Genomic DNA, 15,935 nt, shown 5'->3' with positions numbered 1-15,935 from the left:
GCAATATTTATCCATTTATTTCCCGACATTAAATTTTTAACATTTCTTATTTAAATTTTAATTTTTTTGAAAATTTTGTTGATTTCACACATGCAAATAAAATTATTAAATTTTGAACGTGGATTCCATTATTTAAGCTTGACATTTTCTTCCTCCCACCTACTTCCATTAATGAATTAGCTTAGTTTTTTTACCAAAAATAAATAAATAAACAAACAATACTATTACGTTTAGAGAGGTTGAGTCCAAGTTCGGTAAGCACTAACTCTGAATCAGACAAAGAATTTATGTTTTAAACGACAAATGGTGAATTGATTTCTCCCCCATTAGGTAAATAGAATCGAGGTTCAAAATTATATTTTTCTCGTTTCTGCTTACTTTTTCAAAAAATTACGAAAATCCCAATTCCCACGAGCTTCCCATAAAAAAAATTTCTGCTCCGATTCCGGTAACAATAAATGAAAATTTTCACTTAGATAAAGATCGAAAAAGCTGACAAGGACTGAGGCAGAAAAGACTTTCCCATCTCTATGCTGCTGCTCCGTAGATATCTTTATTTATGTGTTAAAATTTTCAAGACGGAGATTAATGTAGTCAATTTCTAAAAGTATATCGATCCCATTAGACGTTTTAAATATATAGTGACTAAAACGAACTCGAGTTGAAATTATAGTGATCAAAGTAAATATTTTGAATATTAATATATACGTAAACAGACAAATTGAATGTCAAAGTCAACCGTACTTAACTTGTAAACATAGCTCAATAATTGTTGTCATGTACTATTTTCTTAGTAAAAAAAAATGTCGATAAATTATTTATTGCTTTATTTTTGTGTGGTTTTAATTGTTTTTCACTTATTATATTTAAAAAGAAAAAGAAAAAAAAAGAATAATTTTTTTTATTTCTTAATGAAATTGACAACGAAGATCCATCTTTGTCAAACAATACCTACCTAAGATTTCTCTTTTATATCATTTTCCCCCACTTTTGGTTTTAGATAATTAAATGAAAAGAAATTATGATTAATTACGTCTTAAATAAGAAATTAATATTTTTTTTTTTCAAAATCTTATGGCCTCGTGGTAACCGTTCAAGCCCACTACTAATAGATATTGTCCGTTTTAGCCCGTTACGTATTGTCGTTAGTCTCACAATTTTAAAATGCATCTTCTATATAAGGAATGGTCCGTTCCCCTCTCCAACCGATGTGGGGATCTCACTAACTTCATATTTTAATATTGTTACTGTATCAAAAGATCTTAGCTGGTTCATGGGTTGAGCCAAATAGGGTGTTCCTCTTAAGCAAGTCTCGAGAGGACTTGGTTTGGTTGATCCGTGATTTATGTTTTAACAGTTAAAGCCCACTACTAATAGATATTGTCCGTTTTGGCTCGTTACGTATCGTCGTCAGTCTCACAGTTTTAAAACGCATCTTCTAAAGAGAGATTTCCACACCCTTATAAGAAATGTTTCGTTCCCTCTCAAACTTATGTGGGGTCTCACTAACTTCATATCTAAATATTGTTACCGTATAGAAAGATCTTAGTTGGTTCATGGGTGGAGCCAAATAGGGTGTTCCTCTTACGCAAGTCTTGAGAGGACTTGACTTGGTTGATTCGTGATTTATGTTTTAATAGTTCAAGCCCACTACTAATAGACATTGTCCGTTTTGGCCCGTTACGTATCGTCGTCAGCCTCACAGTTTTAAAACGCATCTTCTAGGGAGAGATTTCACACCTTTATAAAAAATGTTTCGTTCCCCTCTCCAACTGATGTGGGGTCTCACTAACTTCATATCTAAATATTGTTACTATATAGAAAGATCTTAGCTGGTTCATGGGTCGAGCCAAATAGGGTGCTCCTCTTAAACAAGTCCTGAGAGGACTTGGCTTGGTTGATCCATGATTTATGTTTCATCTTTCGTTTCCTTTTCATTTGTTTCATTAATATATGTATCGATCAATTCCCAATTCTTTCTTTTTTTTTTTATTGATTTTTTTCCGATCGGTGTGAAATTGAAAGCGTTAAGTTATCTACAAAAATAAATAATAAAAAGAATTAAAGGGGGAGAAGGAGAAGTCTTTACCTACCACATATCCAAATCATGATTAAGTTAATTTAAAATTGAATTAATAATTGGGTAAAGATGATTAGTGGTACTAATTGGAAGTTAAGGAAATAGTCATAAAAAGGATTAAATTATAAACTCTAATGTGCTCTCTTTACGTGCATTCATTGTTCTTCAATTTCTTCAACCAAACGCCTTTAGATTTAGTCTTTTCAAATCTTTTTTTTTTTTTTTTTTTATATTTGAAATTTGAGAATTAGTTTTCTCAAAGATTATGTAGTTTGCAATAATTTTTAGAAAACTAAAGCAAAAATATAATAACCCGCTTACTGACCCATGGATTCATTTGTATTTAGATTCTTGAATTTTTAAACTCGACATTTTAACCTTTGAAACTTGAAAAAAAAATGGTTTATTTAGTCTGTGTGAATAGTGTAGTCGTTTGTTGTTTGCTCCTCTCCCTCGATTTAATATCGAGTGGAAGAAGAGACAAGTAGATGTTGGATGAAAGTCTCACATCGGCTAATTTAGAGAATGATCATGGGTTTATAATCAAAGAATCCTATCTCTATTCGTGTGAGGAGGCCTTTTGGGGAAGTCCAAAGCAAAGTCATGAGAGCTTATGCTCAAAGTGGACAATATCATATTATTGTGGAGAGTTGTGTTCATCTAACCGTAGACAATGATAATATGCAATGAAATCGGTCGCATTTAATAAGAGGGTATCATGCTATAGTTCAAAATAGTAGAGGAATAAAAGGAAGTTACATTAATGACAATGTTTGTATATAGGAGAATTTAATGTGAGGTTTGAATAATAATTACATGATATACATATTTGAATTTGTGACGCTGGAGTACATGAATGAACCGAAATCACATTTAAAAGAGAGCGATTTTGAGAGTATGATAGTTAAATATGCTTTTTTAGGAGCAAAATTATGTTGGGTGTTGGTATATGGGGATAGTTTTCACTCTTAGAAACAAGAAATATATATATGTCATAGGAGAATGTCAAGATTATCATGTGAGATCCACATTAGTTTGAGAGGAGAACGAAACATTCCTTATAAGGGTGTGGAAACCTCTCCCTAGTCAACACGTTTTAAGAATCGTGAGACTGATGGTGACACATAACGAGCCAAAACGGACAATATCTACTAGCGGAGGGCTTGAGTTATTACACATTAGATGTCAAACTCAGATTTTGAATCTTGATTGGTGATACGTAAGGAGTCAAAACGGGCAATATCATCAGTTGTCAAACTCAAGGTTCATATCCTAATCTAAATTTTGAACGTGAGACGTTACAAAGTTATTTGTTAGTGAGAGTCGGTTATCAAATTTTGTATGTGTATATCATATTCATAAAGTCATTAAAATAGGGAGATGGTGACACTTGGAGAACTACTCCATTAAAGTTCAACCTTCATATTTTGGCTGTTTTCTCTTCTTTTTCTTCGATAAACAATGAACACAAGACTACAAATTAGAGAATGTCAAGAAAGTGTCCAAAAGTAGGAGGAATTAATGATGTTTTAAAGAATAAATTTATACACGATTACGTACATTTTTATAGTCAACTTTCTCGACTCGTTTTGGATTCAGTTGGTTTAGTTTGTCCATTTTTTACCCTTTTGAAAGTATTTTCGATCCAATTAAGATTAAAAAATGGCATTGTTTTAGACAATTTATAATATTTAACACGTTTAGAATTTGTTTTAGAATAATTTAATGATGTTGACTCATAGATAGATTTAAAGCTCAATTTTATGAATGGATGGAATACGGATCATGTGAAGTGAATCTAGGAATAGTTTGCCAAAACACGTTTAGGAGAGCTCCAAGTTAAGCCTGAAATTGTAAGTGAGTTTACTCTTGGAACGTCTTTAGCCTAGGTTGGATGAGTTGTTTGGCGCATGAATAATGTATAATGTATGACTTATTTACGTGTTATTATTTATGATATGATATGTTAATAAACTTTTGTGATGCATGTATTTCCTACTTATATTCTTATTTGTTAAGCATGAATGATTCAACGAATATATATATACGTCTCATAGGAAATTTATGTCATGATAAATAAGAACCATAATTCTTAACGTGGGACCTCATACATTTTTTGGCAATTGAGTGTGTGCCAACCCATAGTCATACTTAGCGGCACGTATACAAGTCTAAGTCTGCCTAATAAATTCATGTGTGCGTAGACAGAGAAGTATTATGCATCCAACTCACTTAAAAAAGAAAAAGTAGAGCCCAGTAAACCGTTATGAAATATAAATCACACTCGTTATAAAGCATGTTGCATTTTTAAAATATTAATCCTTTCAAACAAAAACAAGGGTCTTATGTACATGTTTTTCTTTTATATCGATTATGTTTTTACCATGTTTGCAAGGTTTATGAACGAAGTCCATGACAATTTTATAGATGGAATGTTTTCAATAATTTTCTCACATGATAGTCATGAAATACACCTACTGATCAATCTATTTTTAAAGAAAAAGTAGGCCCCTTACACTAACCAGTTTACACTAACCAGTCTAAACTTGTGGTCGATCAATTTTACCAAATTTTACTTGTGGTAATGCTATTTTTAAGGTTTTTTTTTTTTGTTCAATCGAAGAATATGTCAATTACTATAAGTTATGCTCATATTGACTAATTTAATCGATCATATATATACCACTCTCCAATTTTCTTATGAACACATACGAATGTCAACTTTTATTATATTAGTCACCAAAGTCTAAAATAAAAAGCAACGAGCACTGAAAATAGAATGAAATATGATAGATGATACATTATTATACATAATGTTGACTAACGAACCATTTAAAAAAATAGTTGGAAATCTTAAAAGCATGTATGATAATGTCATGTTGGGTAGAATGAAGAAAAATGGCATACCAAAACATTATTGTAGCTTCAATATGTGCATAAAAGATTTGACATTTCCTTAGTCAAACACTTGTTCATTTAGGCATTTCATTTAGGCATTTCATCAAACACCTTACATAACATGGGATTTCACAACTTTCATTATATATATATATATATATTAATCATACCACTTGGATAGTTCTTCAAACCCATCTTCCAAAAATTTAAATTAATCAAAATTTTGTTTTTTTTAAGTATTCAAATGCTACCAGAGATGCATCATTGATACCAAACATATATCATCAATCAATAGGACATACCAAACATATATCATTGATCAACAAGATATACCAGACATATATCATTGATCAACAAGATATACCAGACATATATCATCGATCAACAAGACATAAAACATATACCATCGATCAACAAGATATACCAGATATATATATCATCAATCAAGGGACATAAGGAAATGAGAAAACTCAAGATAATGATTTTAAAAAAAACAAGGATTTATTTGGGACAATAAATATGATATCATCACAGCTACAAATGGAGGATAAGGTGGGATTATAATACTTACTTGAAACTAAAAATGCTTGATTTTCAAGGCCTGTGGTCAGTGTGGGGATGTTTCAAGTGTGGGGTTCAACAATTCTTTTATATGATGCTCGACTCTCTTGCGAACGGAACTGGAAGGCAAGCGTTCGATCACCTCGGATCCGAAAGAAAATATCAGAGCCTTCCTTGCTGTCTTCAAATCGATGCCACGAGCCTGAAAATAGAAGAGTTGGGTTTCCTCCAGGTCACTTATAGCAGCTCCATGCGAACACTTGACATCATCGGCAATGATTTGAAGATTCGGTTTGACGTTCACAGTCGCTCGAGGTTCTAGAAGAAGACTCCTTGTTAGTTGTCCTGCGTCTGTTTGCTGTGCATATCTGGAAAATTCAAGTTCTTGGATTAAGCAGTGAAAATTAGTGACAACAGAATGATCTTATTAGTTTAGCAAGATGAGAATGAAAAGAGTGATGTAAAGCACTAAATGAAACACAAGAAACGAACCGCAAAGACGGTCATTTTCCCAAAATAATAAAGTTTTGCCTTAGTTAATTATGAATGTAATAGCTCAAGACTACCGCTAGCCGATATTGTCCTCTTTGGGTTTTCCCTTCTGAGCTTCCCCTCAAGGTTTTAAAATGCATATGCTAGAAAGAGGTTCCACACCCTTGTAAAGAATGTTTCGTTCTTCTCCCTAACCGATGTGGGATCTCTCAATCCACCCTCCTCCAGGGCCCAGTGTCCTCGCTGACACTCATTCCCCTCTCCAATCGATGTGGGATCTCCCACATCGGTTGGGGAAGAGAACGAATCATTCTTTATAAGAGATAGGTAGCTTCCCCTCAAGGTTTAAAAATGCATATGCTAGAAAGAGGTTTCCACACCCTTGTAAAGAATGTTTCGTTCTTCTCCCTAACCAACGTGGGATCTCACAGTCCACCCTCCTCTAGGGCCCAGCGTCCTCGCTGACACTCACTCCCCTCTCCAATCGATGTAGGATCTCCCACATCAGTTGAGGAAGAGAACGAATCATTCTTTATAAGAGCGTGGAAACCACTCCCTAACAAACGTATTTTAAAACCTTGAGGAAAAGTCCAAATAAGACAATATCTGTTAGTTGTGGGTTTGGGCGGTTACAATGAAGACAAAGAATGCATTCAACCAGTACTTGCAGCATCCAAGCAAACTTTTACGATATTAGTCATCATCTCATCTTAAACCACAAGAAAATTTAAAATTATGTGAAAGGTAAACCAGTTTCTCCATCAACTTTCCTAGTAGAACTATCACTTCAAGAAAGAGCCTTTATCTTTTTCTTCTTGGCATATCTATGTATGTTTTCTATATTCATATTTGATTGATAAGTAATTGTGTGAGATCCCACATCGGTTAGGGAGGAGAACGAATCATTCTTTATAAGGATGTGAAAGCTTCTTACTAGCAGACACGTTTTAAAAACCTTGAGGGAAAGTCTAAGAAGGAAAACCCAAAAAAGACAATATCTGCTAGCAGTGGACTTGGGTTGTTACAAGTGGTATTAGAGACAAGACACCGAGCGATGTGCAAGCGAGGAGGCTGAGCCCTGAAGGGGAGTGGACACGATACAGTGTGCCAGTAAGGACGTTGGGCCCCGAAGGGGGTGGAGTGGGGGGTCTCACATCGATGGGAGAAGGGAACGAATGCTAGCGAGGACGCTGGGCCCCGAAGGGGGGAGGATTGTGAGATCCCACATCGGTTGGGGAGGAGAACGAAACATTCTTTATAAGGGTGTGAAAACCACCCCCTAGCAGATGCATTTTAAAAACCTTAAGGGGAAACCCGAGAGGGAAAATCCAAAGAGGACAATATTTGCTAGCGGTAGACTTGGGCGGTTACAAATTGACACATTTTTTTAATCATGAAGTGACTTAGAACTGCAAGGATTGTAATTATACGAGGATGACGAACTTGTGTTGAGAAATCCGATCTATGGTTAACGAGTCTACGAAAGAGAAAGAAAGAAGTACCTGTTGACCTTTACGTTACCATCAAATACAGCTTGTCCTTGGGGATTGGCGACGATACATTTATGAAGTTGTCGAGAATATCCGCGTGGGTGGTCGAGCACTAGGCTACTGTGTAGATCTTGTGTTTGATTGCCAACTGATAAGTGCAGTGTTGATAATTCTGTCGTAGTCTCTGGTCCCAATTGCTGGATATGGACATTGTGTCGACTCAATCTTCCGCCAGTGCTAATCTCCACAAGCTCGTAAGCACTGGTTGATTCCTGTAATAGTTTCAGATAATTATTTTTGTGCCGCGCTCAACCTTTCGAGCAACAAAGTCAAGTATAAGACATGAAAAATGAGAGCAAATAATGATGAAACCAAGTAGCATCAAGACGGTTAAAGAGCATCGGTAAATCTATTTTTCTTGATTATCTCATACCATGTAACCGTTAAAGTCCACTGCAAGAAGATATTGTCCGCTTTTGCCTGTTACGTATTGCCGTTAGCCTCACGGTTTTAAAACGTGTCTGCTAGGGAGAAGTTTTCACACTTTTATAAAAAATGTTTTGTTCCCAATCTCACAATCCCGTTCCCCTCTCCAATCAAGGTGAGATCTCAAAATTCATCTCTCTTGGGTGTTCAGCGTCTTCATTGGCACACGGGTTGGTGTCTGTTTCCACACCTTTATAAGAAATGTTTCGTTCCCCTCTCTAACCGATGTGGGAGCAAGAAACAAAATCCTCTGTCAAGAAAATCAATAAAATTTAACCAACAAGTGACCGCTGCTAGGGAACCAACTGAATCCAATCTCGTTACACGACTGACGTTTGATCCACCACTTTGAGGAAAGCGATGGACCATCTACCTATTTTTACACACAAGAAACAACACATGGCAGACAAGAGGTGTCAAAAACATGAGCTTGACTATATGGATTGCTGCCTTGTGGTGTATGTACTTTCACTTGTTTGAAGGAGAAAAAACTCGGGTTTAAGGGGGAGGAATGTACATATAAACTAAGCGACGTCCAACAGCAGCCTCAGCTTGAAAGAAGGTGAGAGGCCCCCTAAGACTCAAAGCTACATGCCCGAAACCATACGTTACATGTAACGGCCCAAATACACCACTATCAAATATTATTCTCTTTGGGCTTCCCCTTTCGAACTTCCCCTCAAGGTTTTTAAAACGCGTATGCTAGAGAGAGGTTTCTACATTCTTATAAATAATGTTTCGTTCTCCTCTCCAACTGATGTGAGATTTCACAATCCACCCAAAGGCTCAGCATCCTCGCTAGCACTCGTTCCAACCGATGTGGGATCTCACATTAGATACATAGACCCGAGGAAAATCAGCAACTAATACAATTGAAAGACCTATATCTTCAACATAACATAGTATAACTACTGGCTGGAACTTGATATAAGCATAGGTTACTATTAAAAGATGCTTCCAAAAGAAAAACCTACCTAGGACCATCAAAGTGAATCCAACATTGGGAAGTACCCATCGTAATACTCGTGATTTTTCTCTGTATTGTCATAACTCTCTATACAACTCTTTATTTAGTTCATAACCGTTAGATGGTTCATATTCTCATTTATTTTAGTTATTAACTCTCGTTTAGTTCATAACCATTTTGCTTCATATTATCATTTATTTTGGTTATTAACTCTCGTTTCGTTCATAACCATTTTGTTTCATATTCTCATATATTTAGTTCATGTATGAGAATTAGTATTGCTATGCCTATATAAAGGCTTGTCTAGCATTGTTTTGAGGTGTGTTTAACTACCCCTCATGGATACAGGAGAATTTCTCTCTCCAAACCAAGTAAGTCTTTGTGTCTTTGTGTTTAATTTCTGTTTGTGAGTGCGATCAATCTTGCTTCCGCTTCCACTACAACAATTTGGTATCATAACATTTTGGTTGTGGCATTACGGCACAATAATTGGGTATCAAAGCATTTTTCGTTGTGGCCTTTCAACACAACATTCTCCACATTCTGTGAGATCTCACATTAGTCGGGGAGGAGAACGAAACACCCCTTTTAAGGGCATTGGTTGAGGAGGAGAACAAAACACATTTTATAAGGGTGTGGAAGCCTCTCCCTATCAGACGCATTTTAAAAACCTTGAGGGTAAGCCCGAAAGGGAAAGCCCAAAGAGGACAATATCTGCTAGTAGTGAGCTTGGGCGGTTAGAAATGGTATCAGGGCCAGACACTGAACGATGTGCCAGCGAGGAGGCTGTTCCCCGAAGGGGGGTAGACACAAGACGGTGTGCTAGCAAGGACGCTGGGCCCCGAAGAGGGGTGGATTTGGTGGGGGTCCCACATCAATTGGAGAAAGGAACGAGTGCCAACGAGGACGCTCGGCCCTAAAGGGGGGTGAATGGTGAGATCTCACATCGGATGGGGAGGAGAACAAAACACCCTTTATAAAGGTGTGGAAACCTCTCCCTAGCAGACACGTTTTAAAAAAACTTGAAGGGAAGTCCGAAAGGGAAAACCCAAATAGGACAATATCTACCGGTGGTGGGCTTGGGCCGTTACAATTCTCCACATTCCAAGCTCAACTACCAACAAATTTAACTAAGGGTATCGAGTGTAGGGGCTTGAGAACTTTGGAGATGCTATCTTAGTTCAAATCTCAGCTCAGAAAGCTTAATAACTGACAACATTGTCTCATATGGATGAAAATAAGCTATAAGCATAATGTAAAGAACAGAGCAGCCGACCAACAAAGTTAGATAATGAACAAAGAGAGTACCTGCTGAACAGAAGTCCATTTGATATGAGCAGCATTCAAAGACTGATTCTGAATATAAGAATGTTTAACCCTTCCTTCACTTCCAATCACCACATCCAAAACAGGATTTGCCCAATAAGACCTACCCTGATCCCCACTCAAGAACTCTTCAATGATTTCAATCTCCCCACCATTTTCCACCATAACCAACACTCTAGGATTCGAAATAGCCAATTCATTCGACCCCTCCTCGCCCCCATGAATCGAAAAGTACCTCAAATGGATTGGATTCTCCACTTTACACCCCGCCGGGACATACACCACCGTCAAATCTGGAGCTCCAACGCCATTAATGGCCCAAAACAAGTCCCCCACGAACTTCCGATCAACAAAATCAGATACCCTCTTCGCGATACTTTCAGAAGGGAGATCAATCAAGCTACCCACGTAAACCCCATTTGGCAATTCAGTCAAATTGGAAACCGATTTGACAAAATGACCATCAACAATTACAACATTGGTGAATTGGGTTTCTAAAGGGATGCTCGATAGGTCAGAAGATTGCGGGGGATTCGAGATTGGGTGGATTTGGGACTGTTTTATGAAAGAAACATCGGTGAAACGGAAGGGTTCGTCTCTGCGAGAGGGCCATGGAGTAGAAAGAAGAGACTCCGATGAAGATTCTCTGAGTTTGTGGAGGGGAAAGGGTGATGAAGAAGAAGGGAGTGAGTCTTCGAGAGTTTCGGCGAGTTGAAGAACAAAGGGGTCGGAGAGTGTCGGAGGGGAAGTTTGAAGGGAGGCTCTGGTGGTGGTGGCGACGGAATTGAATTTGAGTTTGCGTTTTGAAGAAGTGGTGGGAAATGAGTGAGACGGCGGCGTTGGGAGCCTGCCGATATGGGGAGTAAATGTGAAGGTCGCCATGGAAGAAGCTTGTTTGTGCGTAGAAGAAGGGACGTCACATGATCGATTTGATGCTAATCACTGAGCTTCCGTCTTGATTTGGGCCTTTGGGCTGTCATTCATACATACCTACATACCTACATACCTACGTACAGTATTCTTGTGTCACATGGTCTATTCAACCGTTCTAAGTAAATCAAACTTAACTATGAATTTCCTACTATTGAACCGCTTCTATCCTTAGGAATCCTCTCATTTACCCTTCTATCTTTAGGAATCCTCTCATTCAGATGTAGTATCCATTTATTCATGTACCTCTCCTTTATTCAAGTGTCACATTACAACTTTAATACCATTTGCAAAGACTCATATCTAGGATTTGGAATCCAAATTTGACACGTGGTGACCCTCGCATTTTCTAGTATCCCTTACGACATGGTCACGTTACTCATTCATCCCTTTTAAAAGTGAAGATTATCACCACAGACCAATACGAGTTTTTTTAGTATGATTTATCTTCACTCACGTGCATTCTAAGAAAATCCCTAAGAGATCACCCAACATAGAATTGTTCAAAGTAAAACACGCTTAACCATGACGTTTTTATTATTGAATTATAGTTGAAATAAAGTTTAATCCCAATCGAAACTCAAAAACATTATTTTGTTACAATGAAAACATAACTAAAGTGTAGAAAAAAAAATTGTTTATGACTTTGTTTCATTGTCTCCTAAACAGACGTCGACATTTGTGCCCTAGTTTTTTGTCTTTACCAACAAAATGATTAATATTAATAGGATGAGTTTGTGACTGAAAATGCAAACACATGGAACTATGGTTTCATGTTTTAATAACATCTAAAATCATGTCTATAGCCTTGGGATTAGAGGTATAGTACTTCTCTATACACGACTCATATATATGAAAGTAGAACCACAAAAAAAATATGCCATTTTTCGTAAACCCTACGCCTACATTCGGGCTTACACACTTTCAAGCATAGCCGAATCACGAGAAGAAATAGTATTTGAAATCATTTTTATGTGTACACACAACATGCACGAGGTTCTGTAGGATGATGCATACAATACTTTTCTAATATCATGACATCCATTTTCTACGAGGCTAACATACATAGTCATAGTATTTCAATCATACTTATAACCCATTTTAACTCTGGGTGTTTCGATAGTCATACACACAATCATAACAGCCTAAGTCCACCGCTAAAAGATATTGTCCACTTTTGTTCGTTACGTATGGTCGTCAGCCTCACGGTTTTAAAAGGGTCACTGGGGGGAGATTTTCACACCTTATAAGGATGGATTCGTTCTCCTTTCCAACCAATGTGGGGTCTAACAATCCACCTCCTCTGAGAGGGCCCAGTGCCCTCGTTGGCACTGCCTGGTGCCTAGCTCTCATACCATTTGTAACTGTCCAAGCTTACCGCTAACAAATATTGTCCGCTTTAGCCCGTTACGTATTGCCGTCAACCTCACAATTTTAAAACAGGTCTAGTAGAGAAAGGTTTCCACATCTTTGTAAGGCTTCATTCCTCTCTCCAAACTATGTGGGATCTAACAAACATGTATTATAACTTGATTTATATTTTTCAGTCCCGCCCAACCCTTCTCTAATATATATGTATATATGTATCGAAGTGTTAAGGACTATATTATAATATTTTATTTCACATTTAAAAAAATTATATGTATCGAAGTGTTCGTGAAATATAATTTTCATATGTTATCTTTAAAAAAGAATTCAAAAGGTCGTTTTAGAACAAGTTTAAAGTTGGAATACAATTATATAAACCTTTTTTTAAAAAATTCCCTTTGTGTCCCACACCATTTTTATTGGGTGATATCTATCTGTTCTCATCGATGCATTACTCGTACCTTAGAACAATAAGTTGTAGGAACCTTGGTGAACACATCAAGACCGATCAAGGTCAAATTAGGAACGAATCGATGGTTAGAGTTTGAGTAAGGTTTCGAAACTCTTAAACTTGTCTTGATAAATGGGAGTAAGTATCAATACAGTTTATGGTTATGAGTTGGTATGAATAAGATCAAGCTCATGTCTGAGAGCGATTAGGAGATCTCCAACTATTCTTTAGTTTGAATTTGTTCAGTTGAGAGAAATGAATGACATAGTCATATGATAGTTGACAAGTACGAAGGTCGCTCCCTCCTTGAAGATGACGACATTATGAGATCTATTAGGGTACCACCAACTAATTCTTAATAGATAATTTGTCTAGATTCATAGTGCACTTATTGTAGGATGAGATTACATGTTGAAACCATGATGAAGGCACACCTCGAGTGCATATAATATATAGGTTGATGACAAACAAAATGACTAGTAACGAGTTAATCAAATTATTCTAGGATTTTGAGATATGCCCAATGATATAGATGAGCTCTAATGAGCCAAAGAATGAGAACGGTGGAACGAAGGAAGCTCTAATAACTATAAGATGAGAAGCTAGGAAGTTAAACATTATAAGTTTAAGTTGAGCTTGTGTAAACTCGTAGAACCTAGATGCTAGTCTAGGAGAGCCTATGACTTAGATACATGTCATCGAGGTATGTGATAAGATTCATCAATGGTATAACGTACGTGAATGACATAAAACTTAAGATCAAATTACGAGTCTAGAAGTAAACTACTTACTGAGTATTTAATACTCGTTCATGGTATATTAACTAAGTTGCGCAGCCAAGACGAGGGAGATAAATCAATCTAAGGGAAAACTTTGATGTCAAATGATAAAGAACCAATTTGAAGAAAAGTTTTGCTACCAAATGAACCCAACGAAAAACTCTGATACCAAATGATAATAAATAACCGCTAGGGAAGTAAGATTCAGATTACTTTGTTGATCAAATATCTCAACTTAAAAACAATTGTTTTAGATTTGAATCACTCTACAAACAAAATCAATTATTTCAAGCTCGAATGATTCTAAACATGCACTCTAAACTACATGTAATTGCAAAAAAAACTTAGCAATTGGATAAAGAAATGTAAGAACACTTAACCCTAGTGATGATGAATCACCGTAAAGAAAGTAAATATTAGACAATAACACGGGATTGAGAGCAAAATCGATCCTGTCAAGCTTAAATGATTCTAAATATGCAATCTAAACTTAATTGCAAGGACACGTAGCCCTTGGCCAAAGGAAAACACAAATACTCTTTTTACTACATTTTTTCAAGTCTTTCTTACAAAAAAATAATAATAAATAAATAATATACATGACTTCATATAGCCTCAAAAGAAAACGGGGCATTTCCCGAGTTTTTAACCTTCATAATTTATGATCATAATTAGTCATGTGTAAATCAAGATTCTAATCTTCCATCATAAATTTGTATGGTTGAGATATCTTCGTTCATATAAGAGGGAGTGTATAAGTTGTGGAGCTATAGGGATCAAGATAGATGTGAGTCTCGATTTTTTTCTCTCAGTCGTTTTGCTATACATGTTTTGATGCTATTTGTTGACGGTGTCTCTAGTGTCTTTGCACAAACACTTACAACTTTTAGTTGAAATCTATCTCTTTTGAACATTTTAAAATTGATCAAACTTTTCGAATCATTTTAAAATTAGCGTAAGTAGTAGCTATATGTGGCTCGAGATCATCCTGGACTACGAAAAGAATTTTATTTTGTTTCCTCTTCTTTTTTATTTGTTCGGAAAGCGGCTCGATCGACAAATAAAGAAGAGGGGAACCCCTAGAACCTGGCAAAGTCCGAAAAGCGACATGGCTTCTAGCTTATTTGGAGACGGGGGGCAGAGTAGGTTTTAGTTGTAAACACTCTCGAAGAATCAATTCGACTTAACTGTCAGGAAAGACGAAAGATTCCTTCTTGATCTTCACCTTACGGTTGAACGGAGAGGAGTGAAAGCAAGAAGGGGCCGGAGAAAGAATCCATCAATAGGTGTTCCGGAGTCAACTTCACTCTCATTTCTTCTTCTTTCGTTTCGTCACAGTCGAGTACAGAAAAGATAAGAGAATGAAAGAAGGGAGACAAGACAAAGACTCCTGATCCTCTAACGACCATTGATGATTTAGTTTCTACTGACTTTCCCAGGATTTTCGTCCAGTTGAGACTTATGAACGAACCTTCTCTTCTTGAACTTGCTCCGGAACAGTAAGGAAAGCCGAAAGAAGAATAAATTCAGACGCTATTGTTGGTTTAACAGAAGTTAGTCAAAATCTCGCTTGGTAAACGAAGAGAAAGAAAGAGAAGCGACTGAACCGGCTAGCATCCAGACTGCCTTAGTTAGCTACATCCCTCAGGGTTTAACGCAGCAGCTAGAGCGGCCCCTCCTTCCTCGGGTGGAACTCCCGGTTGAGAAGTTACTCGTAATGCTGCCAAGATCTCATCCGAGAATACAATGGATCACAGCAAGTAAGCCACAATCGTTCAATCAGTCTCATTCTTCGATAGTCTTTCCTTCCAAGAAAAAAACCTTTCCTTTCAAAAAAAGTTTCAAAATTCCCTGAGTTCAAGAGCGAGACCTTACGGGAGAGGAGTCAAGTTCGGAAACTCGAATTCATCCTTCGTTTCAAGCTCAGGGAACAAAAAGAAAGAAAACTCAGTCCGAGACCGAGAGGGAGAGGGATCATCTCAATAAAGGAGTGAAGCTCAGTCATATACCCTAATAGTTCGTATTCTATTGAGATTGAAGATTCACAGGCTAACTTCCTTTCTCAAGTAAAGAATGAAAGAATCCCGTCAGAGTGACTACTTTTTTG

At 36.9% G+C, this 15,935-nt stretch overlaps 1 protein-coding gene across 1 annotated transcript; it reads right to left on the bottom strand.

Annotated features, from left to right (window-relative positions):
- Nucleotides 1-5,462: 5,462 nt before the first annotated feature.
- Nucleotides 5,463-11,226, bottom strand: LOC111455187 (protein ABCI7, chloroplastic-like). Its single transcript, XM_023096756.1, has 3 exons — nucleotides 10,283-11,226; nucleotides 7,534-7,793; nucleotides 5,463-5,907 (listed from the first exon to the last, which is right to left on the bottom strand). The coding sequence occupies exons 1-3, from the start codon at nucleotides 11,180-11,182 to the stop codon at nucleotides 5,586-5,588; spliced, it is 1,482 nt and encodes a 493-aa protein (XP_022952524.1). The 5' UTR covers nucleotides 11,183-11,226; the 3' UTR covers nucleotides 5,463-5,585.
- Nucleotides 11,227-15,935: the final 4,709 nt, after the last annotated feature.

The sequence above is a fragment of the Cucurbita moschata genome, unplaced genomic scaffold (assembly GCF_002738365.1).
Source record: "Cucurbita moschata cultivar Rifu unplaced genomic scaffold, Cmos_1.0 Cmo_Scf00017, whole genome shotgun sequence".
In the NCBI taxonomy this organism is placed as follows: domain Eukaryota; kingdom Viridiplantae; phylum Streptophyta; class Magnoliopsida; order Cucurbitales; family Cucurbitaceae; genus Cucurbita; species Cucurbita moschata.
Note: the sequence above shows the minus strand (reverse complement) of the source record. Positions and strands in the feature narration are given on the sequence as shown.

What these genes read in the sequence shown, in the direction of transcription:
- LOC111455187 (XM_023096756.1), bottom strand. Translation starts at nt 11,182, where the DNA reads ATGGCGACCTTCACATTTACTCCCCATATCGGCAGGCTCCCAACGCCG. An exon ending in AATGGACTTCTGTTCAGCAG is followed by an intron (nt 7,794 to 10,282) that starts GTACTCTCTTTG and finishes AAACTATTACAG; the next exon opens with GAATCAACCAGTGCTTACGA. An exon ending in GGTAACGTAAAGGTCAACAG is followed by an intron (nt 5,908 to 7,533) that starts GTACTTCTTTCT and finishes TGAATTTTCCAG; the next exon opens with ATATGCACAGCAAACAGACG.